General features: G+C 42.1%; 1 protein-coding gene across 2 annotated transcripts in view; it reads right to left on the bottom strand.

Annotated features, from left to right (window-relative positions):
* PLOD2 (procollagen-lysine,2-oxoglutarate 5-dioxygenase 2) overlaps positions 1-10,987 on the bottom strand; it is a 94,874-nt gene extending 83,887 nt beyond the window's left edge. For both annotated transcript variants that reach the window (XM_032346492.1, XM_032346499.1), the window contains exon 1: positions 10,339-10,987. In XM_032346492.1, coding sequence (XP_032202383.1) covers positions 10,339-10,447 — 109 coding nt within the window. In that variant the 5' untranslated portion in view covers positions 10,448-10,987. The remainder of the gene's footprint in view (positions 1-10,338) is intronic.
* Positions 10,988-14,309: the final 3,322 nt, after the last annotated feature.

Here is a 14,309-nt window from a genome sequence, read left to right as displayed (position 1 = left end):
ATTAGCACAAACCTTACAGGTTAAGAGCTCAGTCCCAAAAGACTGCTCACACTTCAGATGCCAATCACAAGTAGTAGGCCCCCAGGTACCCACAACTTCTGTCTGATTTGACTACAAATTAGAAGTTCCGAAGACCTCCTCCTCCAGTTTGATAGTTTACTAAAGCAGTCCACGGAACCCAGGAAAACAGTTTACTATTGCAGATTTATCACAAAGGATATTTTAGAAGATGCAAATGAACAGCCATATGAAGAGGTAAATAGGATGAGATCTGAAAGGATCCCAGTGTCCCCATCAATTTGGGGTACACCACCTTCCTCTCACATAGAGGCAATCATCAACTTAGAAGCTCTCCAAACCCCATAACTCAGTTCTTTTTGTAGAGGCTTCACCATGTAGGAATAATCAATTATTAATTTATTTCCTAACCCTGCTCCCTCTTCAGAAAATGAGGTTTAGGCCTGAAAAGAAAACTTCAAGCTGCTGCTGCTGCTGCTTCTGCTGCTTCTTCTTCTTCTTCTTCTTCTTCTTTTATTAAGATTTATCTATTTTAGAGAGGGAGTATAAGGGAAGGGTCAGAGGGAGGAGAGAATCTCAAGCAGACAACCACCAAGCGCAGAGCCCCACATGGGGCTCGATCTCCTAACCTTGAGATCACAATCCACGTCAAAATCAAGAGTCTTAACTGACTGAGCTACCCAGGCACCCCTGAAAGCTTCAATCTTCTAATCATGGCTTGATCTTTCTGGTGACCAGCCCCCATTCAAGAGCCCAACAAGAGTCACCTCATTAGAACAAAAGATGCTTTTTTCACCCAGGAATTCTAAGGAATTTAGTAGTTCTATGACAGATACTCCTATCACTCAAAAATTATCAGGGTTTTAGGAACTTTGAGTCAGGAACAAGGGTCAAAGACCAAATATTTAACAAGAAACAGAGGCAGAGACCAAAATATATTTCGTACTATTTCAAAACATATTAACACTTATGGACTTCTAAAGTCCATGATTTTATAGACTCCAACCCTGGAGAAGAAAGAGCTGTCTATGTAAAAGAAAACGATAAGAAGAATTAGAAGTGGGATCGAAGTGTGGAGAAAGAAAAGCTGAGCAACAACACAGAACCTAGGAAGCCCCCAAAATATGCCAAGTATGCAGGTTTCTAACTATACTCCAGTCAGAGTAGAGTAAGAACTCTGAGTCTCTACTTTGTAAGTCTGTTCATTTCTTTGCTTTGGTGGTTTTCCAGTTTGGAGCTTTGTTTTGTTTTGCCTTGGTTACCTAGTAAAGTCACTGTTTTAAAAATTCTAACCCTGTTTAAACTAAAGTAAGAAGAAAAGGAGAATTGTCCTTTTCTAGATGTGGCCGAGAAGAATTTCAGAGGGTCTGGACAAGCAGAGTAGTCTGGTCACAGTGGTGCCAGCTGGAGGCCAGGAAAGACCTAGCATGGCTAGAGAAGGAGAGGGGGGACTTCTGAACACAAGGGGCCTCAGAGCTGGCTTGGGCACGACTGGAAAATCCCATCAAAGAATCAGTTTGCTCACTGCATAACAGCTCTGTTAGACTTCCCTAGATGACTGAATTAGGAAGGTCATTTTAGTCTGCCTGCAAAATGTTTGCCAGCTTCTTTTTGGTTTTTTTGTTTGTTCATTTCTAAAGAAATGATTTAAATTCTATATTTGCTGATAATTTTCTTTTGAGACGTTGAAATAGCTGCTGGTGTTTATCATCCAGACAATCAGGAAGAAAAGGACTGAAAGTTTAAAGAACTGGTAGGAGAATGTATTTAAAATATCTAAAAGTAACTGGCTTCCTTCTTAGCCCTGTGTAATCCCTATAGGTAATTAGCACCCTACGGCCCCATGAAAGTTGTGGCTTCAAACCAGTCACCAATCAATGACAGAACATTGCTAATGGGGCAATGGCTCTGTGCCAAGACTTTGTGGCCACTGGAATTAAGGAGTATAGCTTCTGGAGTTTCTCCTGAACAATGCCCAGAATCAGGAATCTGAAACTGCCAGGAGTTCCGCTTGCTGCTGTGCGTGCTATATGTCCTGATGCATATTCAACTTCGTGTACTTGAGTGGGACTGAATGCAGATGGTGGTGAAAGAGATAAAAATTGCATGTGCTTGAAAGTTCCTTCATGCCCTAAGAACGTTTACCTTGTGAGGACCACAGCATGGATAAGCAGGACCACGTTAGCATTTAAATCAGAGGAAAACCGTCTCTCTTTCTCTTTGGAAGGCCCTTTAAAACAGATAAACAGTTAACTAGAAAATAAAGAGAATTCCTTCTACAAGTTTGAGAATGGAATCTTAATGGAAATGAATAGATGACCAGTAAACATAATACACACTGGGATGTCTTATCACCCAAAATAATGAAAGCAATTATTAAAATCAAAATAACAATCTAACAAATGAGATTCAGAAACTGAGCCATTTTAAAAATTTAAACATATTTGTTAGAAACACTTTTCCTCATTTAGCCCTTCACTTTAACTGTATGTTCACCACAACTTTTATTAGTATTAAAAGCTGTATATAGTATATTTGTATACTTATTATAATGTATATGCAGAGAATACATTTTTGCAGGTTCTTTGAATTGCATTAAAATTAAAATGTGGTGGGTTTTTTTCCCTTGATAGTGAAAACTTTGATTATAAAAGTAGTAATTCTCCAGAAATATGAGCCTTCAGCCTAAAGGGAGAAGATACTCAGATGTAGTAGACCCTGCTATTCCATCTTAATAATGGCGGAGTGCTCCCATCACTCAGAAACATGCACAGAAACTGGATGATACTCCCTTGGAGGAAGAATAAAATTCAAAAAGAAAAAAAGAAAATATTTCAGTGTTGATCTTAAATGAAAGCAAAGACAAGACTGTCTACTACTCACTGTTTAAAGCTTTTCTCTTAACAGACAAAATTTAATTCTAAAGTTATACAAACTAAACTTTAAACCAAATTTCTTGGGGTGTCTGGGTGGCCTAGTCGTTAAGCGGCTGCCATTTGCTCAAGTCATGATCTCAGAGTCCTGGGATTAAGCCCTGCATTGGGCTCTGGGCTGGGCAGGAAGCCTACTTCTCCCTCTCTCATTCCTCCTGCTTGTGCTCCCTCTCTCACTGTGTCTTTCTCTATCAAATAAATAAATAAAATCTCTAAAAACAAAAACAAATTTCTTGTAGAAGAGAAATAGTCAACAAAGTATATTTCTTTACTAACAAATTAAACTTCTTCTCACTTAATCACATCTTCTTTAAGATATAAATTTAAGGGGCACCTGAGTGGCTCAATTGATTAAGGAACTGCCTTTGTCTCAGGTCATGATTCCAGGATCCTGGGATCCAGCCCACATCAGGCTCCCTGCTCAGCACAGAAACCCGCTTCCCCTTCTCCCTCTCTCTCCCCTTCTCCCTCTGTCCCTGCTCCTATGCTCACTCTCTCTCTCTCTCAAATGAATAATTAAAATCTTTTTTTAAAAAGATATAAATTTAAGATGGGAGAAGATACATGCACATTTCAGCAAAAATAAAAAATGACTGCTATTTTCCCAAAACTGCTACAGTATGCTACTAATACAATTTAAGGCCTGAAAAATACTTGAGTCAACTCAACAACTAAGTATATAAATCCACTATCCTGAATTAGCTTTTTTATAAAGAGATTTATATTTAAAAATTAAGTAAAATTATTAACAGAAGTCGATTTCCCTCTTTCAACAAAGAAAAGAAAATATGTAATAGAAATCTTTCCTCTGTGTATAAAAATAACATACCTCCACTCTTTGAATTATATTTTAAAATAAAGTTATCTTGAGTGGGAGATATTGAAAGTTATTTTCTCATTATAAACAATAGTTTTTGAAGGGGCATTCTTTTTTCTTTTTTTTAAAAGATTTTATTTATTTATTTATTTATTTGAGAGAGAAATCAAAGAAAACACAAGCAGGAAGAGCAGCAGAGGGAGTAGGAAAAGGAGAAGCAAGCTCCTCACTGAGCAGGGAGCCCCATGTGGGGCTTGATCCCAGCACCCTGGGATCATGACCTGAGCTGAGGGCAGACACTTAACAGACTGAGCCACCCAGGCATCCCTTGAAGGGGCATTCTTATGACATAACTGATACGAGAGTAGTAAATTCTGTACTGCTAGACCATCCTAACAGCATTTCAAACACAGGTTGCAACACATAAGCCTTAAGGTGGTAAGCAGTACAATGACAACAAATCATAACAGACTATCTATAATTCTACCCCTCAGGCTGACTGTTTCTTAGCTAACTATAATTTTGATAGCTGTAAAAATTAGTTCTGTTATTTAAGTTTAATTCAGTGAGGCAAGCACAGTACTGCAAAAGCAAACAAGTAAAATGTAAAAGAGAAATAAAATATCTGTCACTTTAAAACCCACCAATTTCTCAGTTTAGCCTAATTCACAGCAATTGTTGAAGAAAAATAAAAGCACTCACTGATAAATGTGCTAATCATTTCCTCCCAGGAATGGAACCACAAATTCATAACCAAGTTTCTAGACCAAATTGTAGAACACCCACAAGCTATGAAGAAGAAACATGCATCTCCTTTCCAATCGGTCATCAGTGTCTTCTTCCTTTTTGATCGTGAGTACACTCTTTCCACCACAGCAACATGTCTATTTAGCATCAAGGGCCATGTTTAAAAAGACGTAACAGAGAAGCTCTATCTTTGAATTAAAAACACCATAGAAATCACTGGAAAGTCTAAAATGAAAAACAGACCATTCAAATGCCTGGAATCAGCTGTTACTGTCCAGAATCCAGCTCCTTCCAAGAGAGCAGCAGCTCTGCCCAAGCCACAGCTGAATTGGGGATGTCACCTCCTAAGCAAGGATCCACAGAGTTTTTCTGTACAGGGCCAGATAGTAAATAATCTACACTCTACAAGTCATATAGTCTTTATGGCCACTATAAGGCTCTGCCTCAGAGTACCAAAGCAGCCACAAACAATATGTAAATAAATAAATAGAGCTGTCTGCCAGTAAGACTTTATAGGCCCTGACTACTGAATTTCATAGAACCTTTACATATCACAATATACTACTTTTCACTTGATATTTTTCAACCATTTAAAAATGTAAAAATTATTGCTAACTCAACAGCCATACAAAAGCAGACAGCTGTGGCCTGCCATATTTGGCCCATGGGCCACCGTTTGCCACCCTGGGCCAGGGCCCAGTTTTCCTTCAGCCGTGCCAATCCCTTTCCCCTCCATTTACACAAACCTACAAATACATGCTTTTATTTTAGCAAAGCATTCCTTTTGCTTCTTGAGGTCTCTGATGTCTAGTCTCTATTTATTTCCCATAGGTTCCAAAAGCCCAGCAGAATAAGGAGGTCAGGAAAGACATAGAACACAGCCTGGAGAAAGGACACAAGCTCCAGCCATGTTGCTTTCCAGCTCTGTGATCTTCTGCATGTTATATTACCATTCCAAGTGTCCATTTCCCCACCCATAAAATTTTAAAAAGAAATTAAAATCATGGTATCCAATCATCTGAGAGTATTTCTGAAGGTGTGACTTTATATTGAGGAAGGTAGGTAGAGCAGAAAAAAAGGACATGTGGAGAAAGTTGCCAAACCTCAGGCTAGTCCTTGCCAGATATTTCATTGATAAATTGCTGGATCATGGTAGTGTATGGGTCCCTGGGTAGAGAAAGGATGTTAGGGGAATTCAGTTAAAATCCTAGGAAAATAAGCATCCAGCAGTCTCACTGAGATGCCATTTTTCAAAATTCCAAAAGTGGGTCAGACACTCAACAAACACACATTGAGAATCTTTGTGTTAGAACATGGAAGAGACTATGAGGAGCCCCAAAATGAGTAACTTCGTCCCTCATTTCAAAGAATCTACAATTTATTAAACATAAAAATCCATCACACAAAGCAGGTGTGATCTATATAAGCCAATGGCAGTAAAAAGTTAGAAAGTGAGCCAAACAAAAGATAGCAAGGGGTGGGGTGCCTGAGTGGCTCAGTCAGTTGAGTGCAAGACTCTTGGTTTCAGCTCAGGTGGGGATCTCAGGGTCCTGAGAGTGAGCCTCTCTGTCCTTGGGCTCAAGGCTCAACAGGGAGTCTGCTGAGACTCTTTCTCTCTCCTCTCCCCACTTCAAATAAATAAATGAATCTTAAAAAAATAGATAGTAAGGGGAACAATTTCCTGAGACCTGGATTTAACAATGAATAGAATTCAAGAACAGACACAGAAATTTGAGAGTACTGTGCATGTATGTATCTAGAATTATAGGGTATGTGGGTTATCAATTCCACTAGACTGCTGTCCAAAAATGATGTACTTCTATCAACAGTTAGCAGGTTCCCATACTTACAACATTTGTTATGATCAGAGTTTATTTTAATGCTTTAGTCGACATAATGGGTAGAAAAGCATATCTCAATTTAATTTTTACTTTCTATCCTTACATACTCCATAGATATTTCATAGGTTCCTTCTTATATTATGAAATAAAAGGCAGAGTCTGCTTAAGCATGATGAATCGTTCTGTGTGGCTGGAGTCCAGGACACAGAAAATACACAGAGGACAAGCCTCTTTCTCTCCCTTCCAGAGGTTTCTCCAGGACCTTGGCTTTTCCCTCTCCACCCCAAAAATTGTCAGTTTGCCTCAGCAGATGGGACAAACCTTTCCTTTCCTTCCTGAATGTGCCAGAGTAAATTAAAGAGTTCATAAATGAACATGGTTGAAAAATACTGGTCTTGACAGAAACATCTGAAACCATTTCCTCCATTTTTGCCCAAAACTTGGTTTCCGCCCAATTTAGAACATGGAATACTCAAGGTACCTTAGAAAACACACAAAAATTTTGATCCAAGCCTGGAGACCCAGTTGTAAGTACGGGGCAGATATACATCCACACTTCTCTCCCTCTCATCCAGAAGGCAGAAAAGTACAGGAAAGATATATCAGGGTTTTAACCTGCTGTGTGGACACTCATTAGGAGGATTTTGCCTCAAAAGCTCCCACAGGGTAAAATTTTAAGGGAAAATTCCTATAAATAATTCTGGGAGAAAAATAATTGTTTTGTTTTGTTTTGTTTATAAACATATATTTTTATCCCCAGGGGTACAGGTCTGTGAATCACCAGGTTTACACACTTCACAGCACTCACCAAAGCACATACCTTCCCCAATGTCCATAATCCCACCCCCTTCTCCCAAATCCCCTCCCCCCAGCAACCCTCAGTTTGTTTTGTGAGATTAAGAGTCACTTATGGTTTGTCTCCCTCCCAATCCCATCTTGTTTCATTCTCCTACCCACTTAAGGCCCCATGTTGCATCACCACTTCCTCATATCAGGGAGATCATATAAAAATAATTGTTTTAACCAAAATCTTATTTAGATTATTTCCATGCTAAAAACAAAGTGGCAACCAAATAGGAGTGAACACATAACACAGCGAAACCCTCGGTAGGTATAACGAAAAGTAGTATTCTCAACTCCAGTCAATACACAGCATCAAAGAAAGCTAGGAAAAAACATATTCCAAAACTTGATTAATGTGATTCAAACAGCACATTCCCTACTACAGTGGAAAATTGGAAAATCACTATAAACATTTGCTTTCAAAAAGGAGTTGCTAGTATTATTCCAGTAACACTATAATACCACACTGCCTCAGATACACATTTTTCTAATCCAGGGGTTTCAACCTGGGCAATTCTGCCCTTCAGGAGACATTTGGACATTTTTCATTTTGAGGCATTTTCCATTCTCACATCTGGAGGAGGGTGCTACTGGACTGGGGCCAAGGATGTTGCTAAACATGGCACAGTGCACCAGACAGCCCCCCTCCAATAAATAATTTTCTGGCTCAAACTGTCAATTGGGCCAAGAAAGCGTGGTTTAATGTATTTCTTCATGGCTAAGTGGGACATGGTGACAAATACATGACAAATACATGGCTTTTCCCTCTCCTCGGACAGAAATGTTAAGTACTTTTCTTAAAGACCTCCTGTTAAGCAAAACAAGTTAGAGTTCTAAAGCTCAATTGATAGGGGCGCCTGGGTGGCTCAGTGGGTTAAAGTCTCTGCCTTTGGCTCAGGTCATGATCCCAGGGTCCTGAGATCGAGCTCTGCATGGAGCCTCACAACGAGCTCCGCATTGAGCCTCACATCGAGCCCCACATCGAGCCCCACATCGAGCCCTGCATCCAGCTCCGCATCGGCTCAGCAGGGAGCCTGCTTCCCTTCCTCTCTCTGCCTGCCTCTCTGCCTGCTTATGATCTTTGTCTGCCAAATAAATAAATAAAATCTTTAAAAAAAATTCACTTGATAGATAGATAAATAAAATCTCCAATTTAGCAATTTTCAGTTGCAATATTTTAGGGAGAAAATGGAACATGGTCCACGACTGGCCATGTTACTGAGCAGTGTATCATCTGTATTTATCAGCTCATCACATTTACCTACACAAAAGTTCATAATCCAACTGGCTAGTGCTGCCTCCATGTACTACAAATTAGTATTTTCTTGCGTTTAGGCGCTAACTGAAATCCCCATGCTTACCCAACAAGATAGATGAGACATCGGATTTCAGCAGTGGGTTTTATGTGGTCAGTTTCTGAGGAAAACATTCATATCTAAAATTCCCTTTCCGTTATGTTACAATCCATTAAAACTTTAGTATTCAGATCCTTGAAACTTAAAAGCCAGAGTGGGAAAGCAAGATGATTTTTACTGTAAACCTAAAAGAAGCTACAAAGAGATGCCTTCTCTTAAATGAAAAGGGGAGGTGGTAATGCACTGAAATAAAATATACAAAGGCTAAAGAGATTCCTCTAAAAGTAGCAAAGCCCTTCGAGGTTATTTTATTTCCCAGTAAGGTTTCCTTGGATGCTTCAACAAAGAAAGTCATTTTTCTGGCGATTTTTTTTTTAAATGTCTCCATTTCCAAGTTTGCTGAAGGCATTTACTTGTCTATTTTCTAGGTGTTATACTCAATGAAAATTTAAAGTTATGGAAAAACTCAGTTCAAATTTAAAAGAACTACACAGGATTCAGAAATCCATTGTGAAACCAACACATATCTAGGAGAAAGAAAAGCATCATCTACAGGGTGAAGTTTCACACGCTAACAAAGCAAGTACTGTTTGGCAGGAATGTAGAAAGATGGGCAGTTTAGCCCACTGAAGCCTTCTGAAACACTTGAAGATGAAGACAAAACTACTGCTTAGAGGGACTAGCTGGGTTCTACACCAAATGTCATCTTCCGACTGTAAATCCAAAATAGAAATTTGTCCTTGTGCTTAAAGTTCAAGCAGAAAAACGCCCTATTTACTTACCAAAAAGAGAGAGAGAGAGAGAACAGAATGATCCTAACTAAAAAAAAAAAAAAAAAAAAAGGAAAAGGAAAAAAGAAAAAAAACTACAGCACAAGGACATTTAAGTGCGAGATCTTTCAGAAGGCTGAGCATAGAGTCAGAGCACAAAAGCGGAAAACTCCAAGGATATCTCCTGTGCAGCAAATGGCACCGAAGTATGTTTAGGCAAACAAGTGGTGAAACTTTAATCTTGGTAAATGTAAAAAGTTTTGTTTTACAGGAACTTGACTGGATTCGTCGCTGCAGTTCCAGCTTCTGAAAACAAGAAACGGCACCAGGCTTAGGAAAAGGGCGGCTGAGGGGAGATGTGTGTCCACAGCTTCCCCTCCAAGTCCCGGAGGAGGAAAGCTGCAGCCCTGAGGTTACTGGGTAGCCAGGCCCCCTCACTGAAAACAACCAAGGTTTTGAGCGTTGTTTTTGGCAAAAGGTAGGTGTTACCGGCTGCTTCCTGGGGCGCTGGAAGGAATGTGTCACCATCAATCAGAAAGTACACTGAGCCCCGTGTTTAGGTCACAGAGGGACTACTGCCTCTTCCAACACGCATAAATCATGCCAATTCCAGGAAAGAAGGAGAAAGGAGAGCTGCCCGAAAGGTGTCGGCGCCCAGTGACCTGCAAGACGAAAAGGAAACCGCAGCTTGTGCTGAAGAAAACTTCATGCGCTCGAGGGTTACGGCGAACTCCCAGAACCGACGAGCGCGGGGGCTCCCACACTTCCCCGGGGACCCGCGCCGCCCGAGCGCAGTTCTGGGGAGGACTCAGCGGTGCTGAGGCGGCAGGACAGTCCCTCACCTCGGTGGTCCGGGCGAAGGACAGGCGCCCACCTACACATCTCTGCGGTCCTGGGGAGGCACGGGCGCCCCGCCGGCTCCCCTGGCAAGCCCCGCGCGAAGGGCCAGTGGATGAATGAACTGCCCGCGCGGCCGAGCCCCCTGGGACACGGACAACCCGCCGGAGGGCTCACCTGTGCGGATGCTGGGAGCCTTCTCCGAGTCTGCGCCCAGGCAGGGACTCCAGAGCTGGAACAGCAGCTCCAGCAGCAGCAGCTGCAGCTTCACCCCGCAGCACCCCATCTTCGGCCTGGAGAGCCCGCGCCGGCTCCGGCGCCCCGACCGCCCAGCGGCGGCTCACTTCTCGCGAGAGCGCAGGGACCCCGGTCCGCCCGGGGCGACGACTACGGGCGGGACCCCTGTGCCAAGTGCGCGCGGCGGAGGCGCGGCGGGTGGCTGGAGCGGCGGGCGGGCGGCCGGCCGGAATGAAGCCGTCGCGGAGGCGCGCAGGAGTGGGCGCCCCCCGGCCGCTGCGGGCAAGTTATAGGCTCCCCGAGGGGGAGGCGACAGGGCGGGCCGCACCCCGGCTATTGGCCGCCGGCTGACCCGCCGCGCCGGTGCGGTCGCCTCCGCTCGCCTTCCCCGGCCCTACGTCTGGGATTGTTTGCTCAACTCCGACCTATTTAAGGAGCTGTCTGCGGCTACGTGTAGAGGCTCACGCAGGGCTTCTGGCTGGAACAGGGGAGCGTGTGCTTAAGTTTGGGAGTGGGCCTGGGAGAGTGGGGAGGAGCCGCGGGGAGGCTGGCGGGCGGTGCTCCCCGCCCCTGCTCTGCTGCCTCAGCACCAGAAGCTTCCCAGTAGCCTCAAGGGGTGTGAATTTGCTCTTCTCTGCTTTGGGAGACTACTTTCTAACCAGCAGGGACTGCAAATTCTCAGCAATCTTAGCTGATGAGACCTCTTAAATCAAGAAAATGGATCCCCCCCCCTTTCTCAACCCTTACTCAGAGGATGAGTTTCTTCACTCTGTAGTAGGAAGGCCCTGTTTTTATTTTACCCTGTAAACCGAATTTTTTTTTTTTTTTATTGTGCAGTGAACATTTCTTCCTCCTCCGCCTGTGCCAGAAGAGCCATAGACTCTCTCCAGTAATGGCTTGTAAATCCTGCGGAATTGGAGTCCAGCATGTGTAACCTGGGGCTGTGCCTTACAAGATCTTCCTTCAGCCCACATGGAAAATCACTCCCAGAGCTGTCTGAGCGATCTCTCAGGGCCCTGGCACGTCCTCCCCTGCTTCCAGTTTTGACTCATGTCTAAGTAAATTCCCTTTTTCTATATTACATCTCATCACATTTTAACGAGCCCAGTATTTAATCTGTTGGGGTGACCAGGGGCAAAAACTTCAATTGTGACAATTTTGTTTCATATATTTCATAACATGAGCTATCTTATGGAAGAAAAAGAATCAGATTGGTAATACGGTAGTATTCCGTAATCTTCTACCTATATTTTCCTAAAATGAAAAAAATATATTAATTTGAGCCAATATCTTTTGCAATTCGGAGTGTTTAAAGTTAAAAACAGAAAATTATTGAAAGAAAATCCCATTATGACCACATTTTATTTAAAATTAGCATGATTTCAAGATAAGATGAGTAATAAATGTTCACATTTAAAACAGGTGGAAAAAAACCTGCAAAGAATTGTTGCCTGGGTGTGACATTTTAGAAAATAATTTTCTGTGCCCAGAACTAAGCCAGTTGTTACTGCTTTGAAGGTTCGGTCTCAGGATTTTAAGAGGAAAATTGGAAAAAATTCAGAGAAGACTAACAAATAATTAAAGAAATGGAAAGTATGACCTGTGAGAAGAATGAAATAGGTTTATTTAGTCCAAAGAAGAAAAAACTAAGGGATGGATTCCTTAATAACATCCTTCAGTGTGTGGCCAATGCCACTCCGTAAATTTGGGCAGAAAATAAACAACTTCAGTCTTCTGAATCTGAGGATTCTGAAAGGAATGACTGGTCTTTGGGCCAAATCTAGGTCTCCAGAATTCCAGAACCTGCCAACAGCACCTGAACTCTGCCAGACTCCTTGAACTGGACTTCGAGCTTCCCTGGTTGTCCAGTATCTTCAAAAATTCACCTGGTCAGAGACTACCTTCCTGCCCTGTCACTCCCCCTTTTGTCTCTATAGACACGTAAAGCCTCTCTACATCCCAAGTATGTATTTCAATTGCAAAGTCCACCAATGGGTTACTCTGAAATTTCTCTGTTGAGAGTCACAATGTCAGGACTGTAAGACTTGAATAAAGCAAGCGTTTCTTTGGGATTTTCACGTAGCCAGGCACACTTATCGCTGTTTAAAAGAGCCCCTATTCGGAAACCAAACCCTTCCTGCCTTCTTATATTTCCAGCTGTCCGCTGAACGTTTATGCTTGGATATTCCACTGGCACAAACTCCAAATGTCTTTAATTCATCAAATCCAGATCCCACTCACAGCTTCCTCATCTCTGTTAACGATACTTCTGCTCTCTAACTCACACAGCCTCGGACATTTTCTGTTCTCCTCTCACTCCCACAACTCTCAGAACTCGATTCCAAATCCTGTCATTTCTTCCCTTGACATTTTCTCTCCATTTATTCCTTTCCATTCTCACTGCCACCTCACTAATGCACTCCTGAATATATCCTAACTGTGCTGCCTGAATGTTTCCTTAACTAGACCTCTCCTGTCCCCAGTACAGTACCACTATATGCCACAGCTAGATTCATCACACTCAGATATAGTTTTGATTACACTACCCCCAAACTCAAATTTCATAAGGAATTTGGAAACAGTCCAAATCCCTTCATGTAGAATTCAAATTCCTTTCCTAACAAACCTGGTCACCTCTCCCTACACCTATACACAACCAATATGGCTTGCTTTATTATCTCCCAAAGCAAGCCAAAGACTTTTGTCATTTTTACTCTCTAAAGTTTGGGTAAAAGTCATTGTCTTCATTTGAGTTTTTCCAGAGGTCAACCCTGACCCCAGATTCAAGGATCAACAGTTTGTTGGGAGTTTCAAAGAAAAGGGGTAATTGAGGGTGAAGTGACAAAGGAAAGAGAATTTAGTTGATAATGGGTACATTAAATCGACAACAGTAATTAGAGTTCAATCCTACAAAATTGCTGTACTTACCCCTCAGAAATCTCCTGGCCATGAGGCAAAAGAACAAAGGTATATATACCCCAACACGCACTAGTCATTAAGAGCTGAGGGGTACTTATTAATTCTCAGGCATTCCAGCCTGCTTATGCTCATAGGTGCGGCAAGCTCCCAGTAATGAGGCACCTCTTGGCCACAAGTCAGGTTGACATATTTGGAAATGGTAGAAAGCTTTGAGGAGAAATGAGAGGAGTACTAACAGCATCTGTCCAGATACCATGCCTCTGTTCATGATGGCCCTCCATCTAAAAAGCTCCTTTCCAAACCTCGCCTTTCATTGGGCTAGCTTTTGTCAGGCTCAGGTGCTGCCTCCTACAGGAAGCCCAGTTTTAGGGTCTCATCCTACCTCAGGCTGAGTTAGGTATCCCTATTCCAGGCTTTCTAACACCTTAAACAAAACTCTCTCATTAGTGAGTTTTTTTAATTAGTTTTTTATTAGTTTGTTTTTTGAGGGCAGAATCCAATTGTTTTTTAATCATTGCATACCAAGTAACTGGCACATAGTAACATGTATTCATTCATTCATTCTTTCACTCAGAAAACATTGACTTTGTACCTGCGTACTCTGTCTAGGCACTGTTCTAGATGCTGGTAAAACAGATATATCAGTGAAAAAACAAACATCCCTAAGCATTTGCTCTTACATTAAGAAAGAGAAAATAAACATATCATGGGAATAAGTGGTAGAGAGAAAATAAATCAGGAACAGTAACTAGGAAGGACCAAGGGGGAGAGAGTATGGGGAAAGTTGGAATAGGAAGTCCTAGGAAGGCCTCACTGAAAAGATGATGCTTGAGAAAAGACCTAAAAGTAGTGAGGGAAAGAGAGTCATTCTGCTATATGGGAAAACTATGCCTGGGAAGAAGAGACAGGGAGTTTAACGATTCTGAGGCTAGAACATATCTGACTGGAATGGTAAAAGAAGGCAAGATAGCAATGAGCAGGAGTTCAGTGAC

Source organism: Mustela erminea, chromosome 1, assembly GCF_009829155.1.
Source record: "Mustela erminea isolate mMusErm1 chromosome 1, mMusErm1.Pri, whole genome shotgun sequence".
Taxonomy (NCBI): Eukaryota; Metazoa; Chordata; class Mammalia; order Carnivora; family Mustelidae; genus Mustela; species Mustela erminea.
Note: the sequence above shows the minus strand (reverse complement) of the source record. Positions and strands in the feature narration are given on the sequence as shown.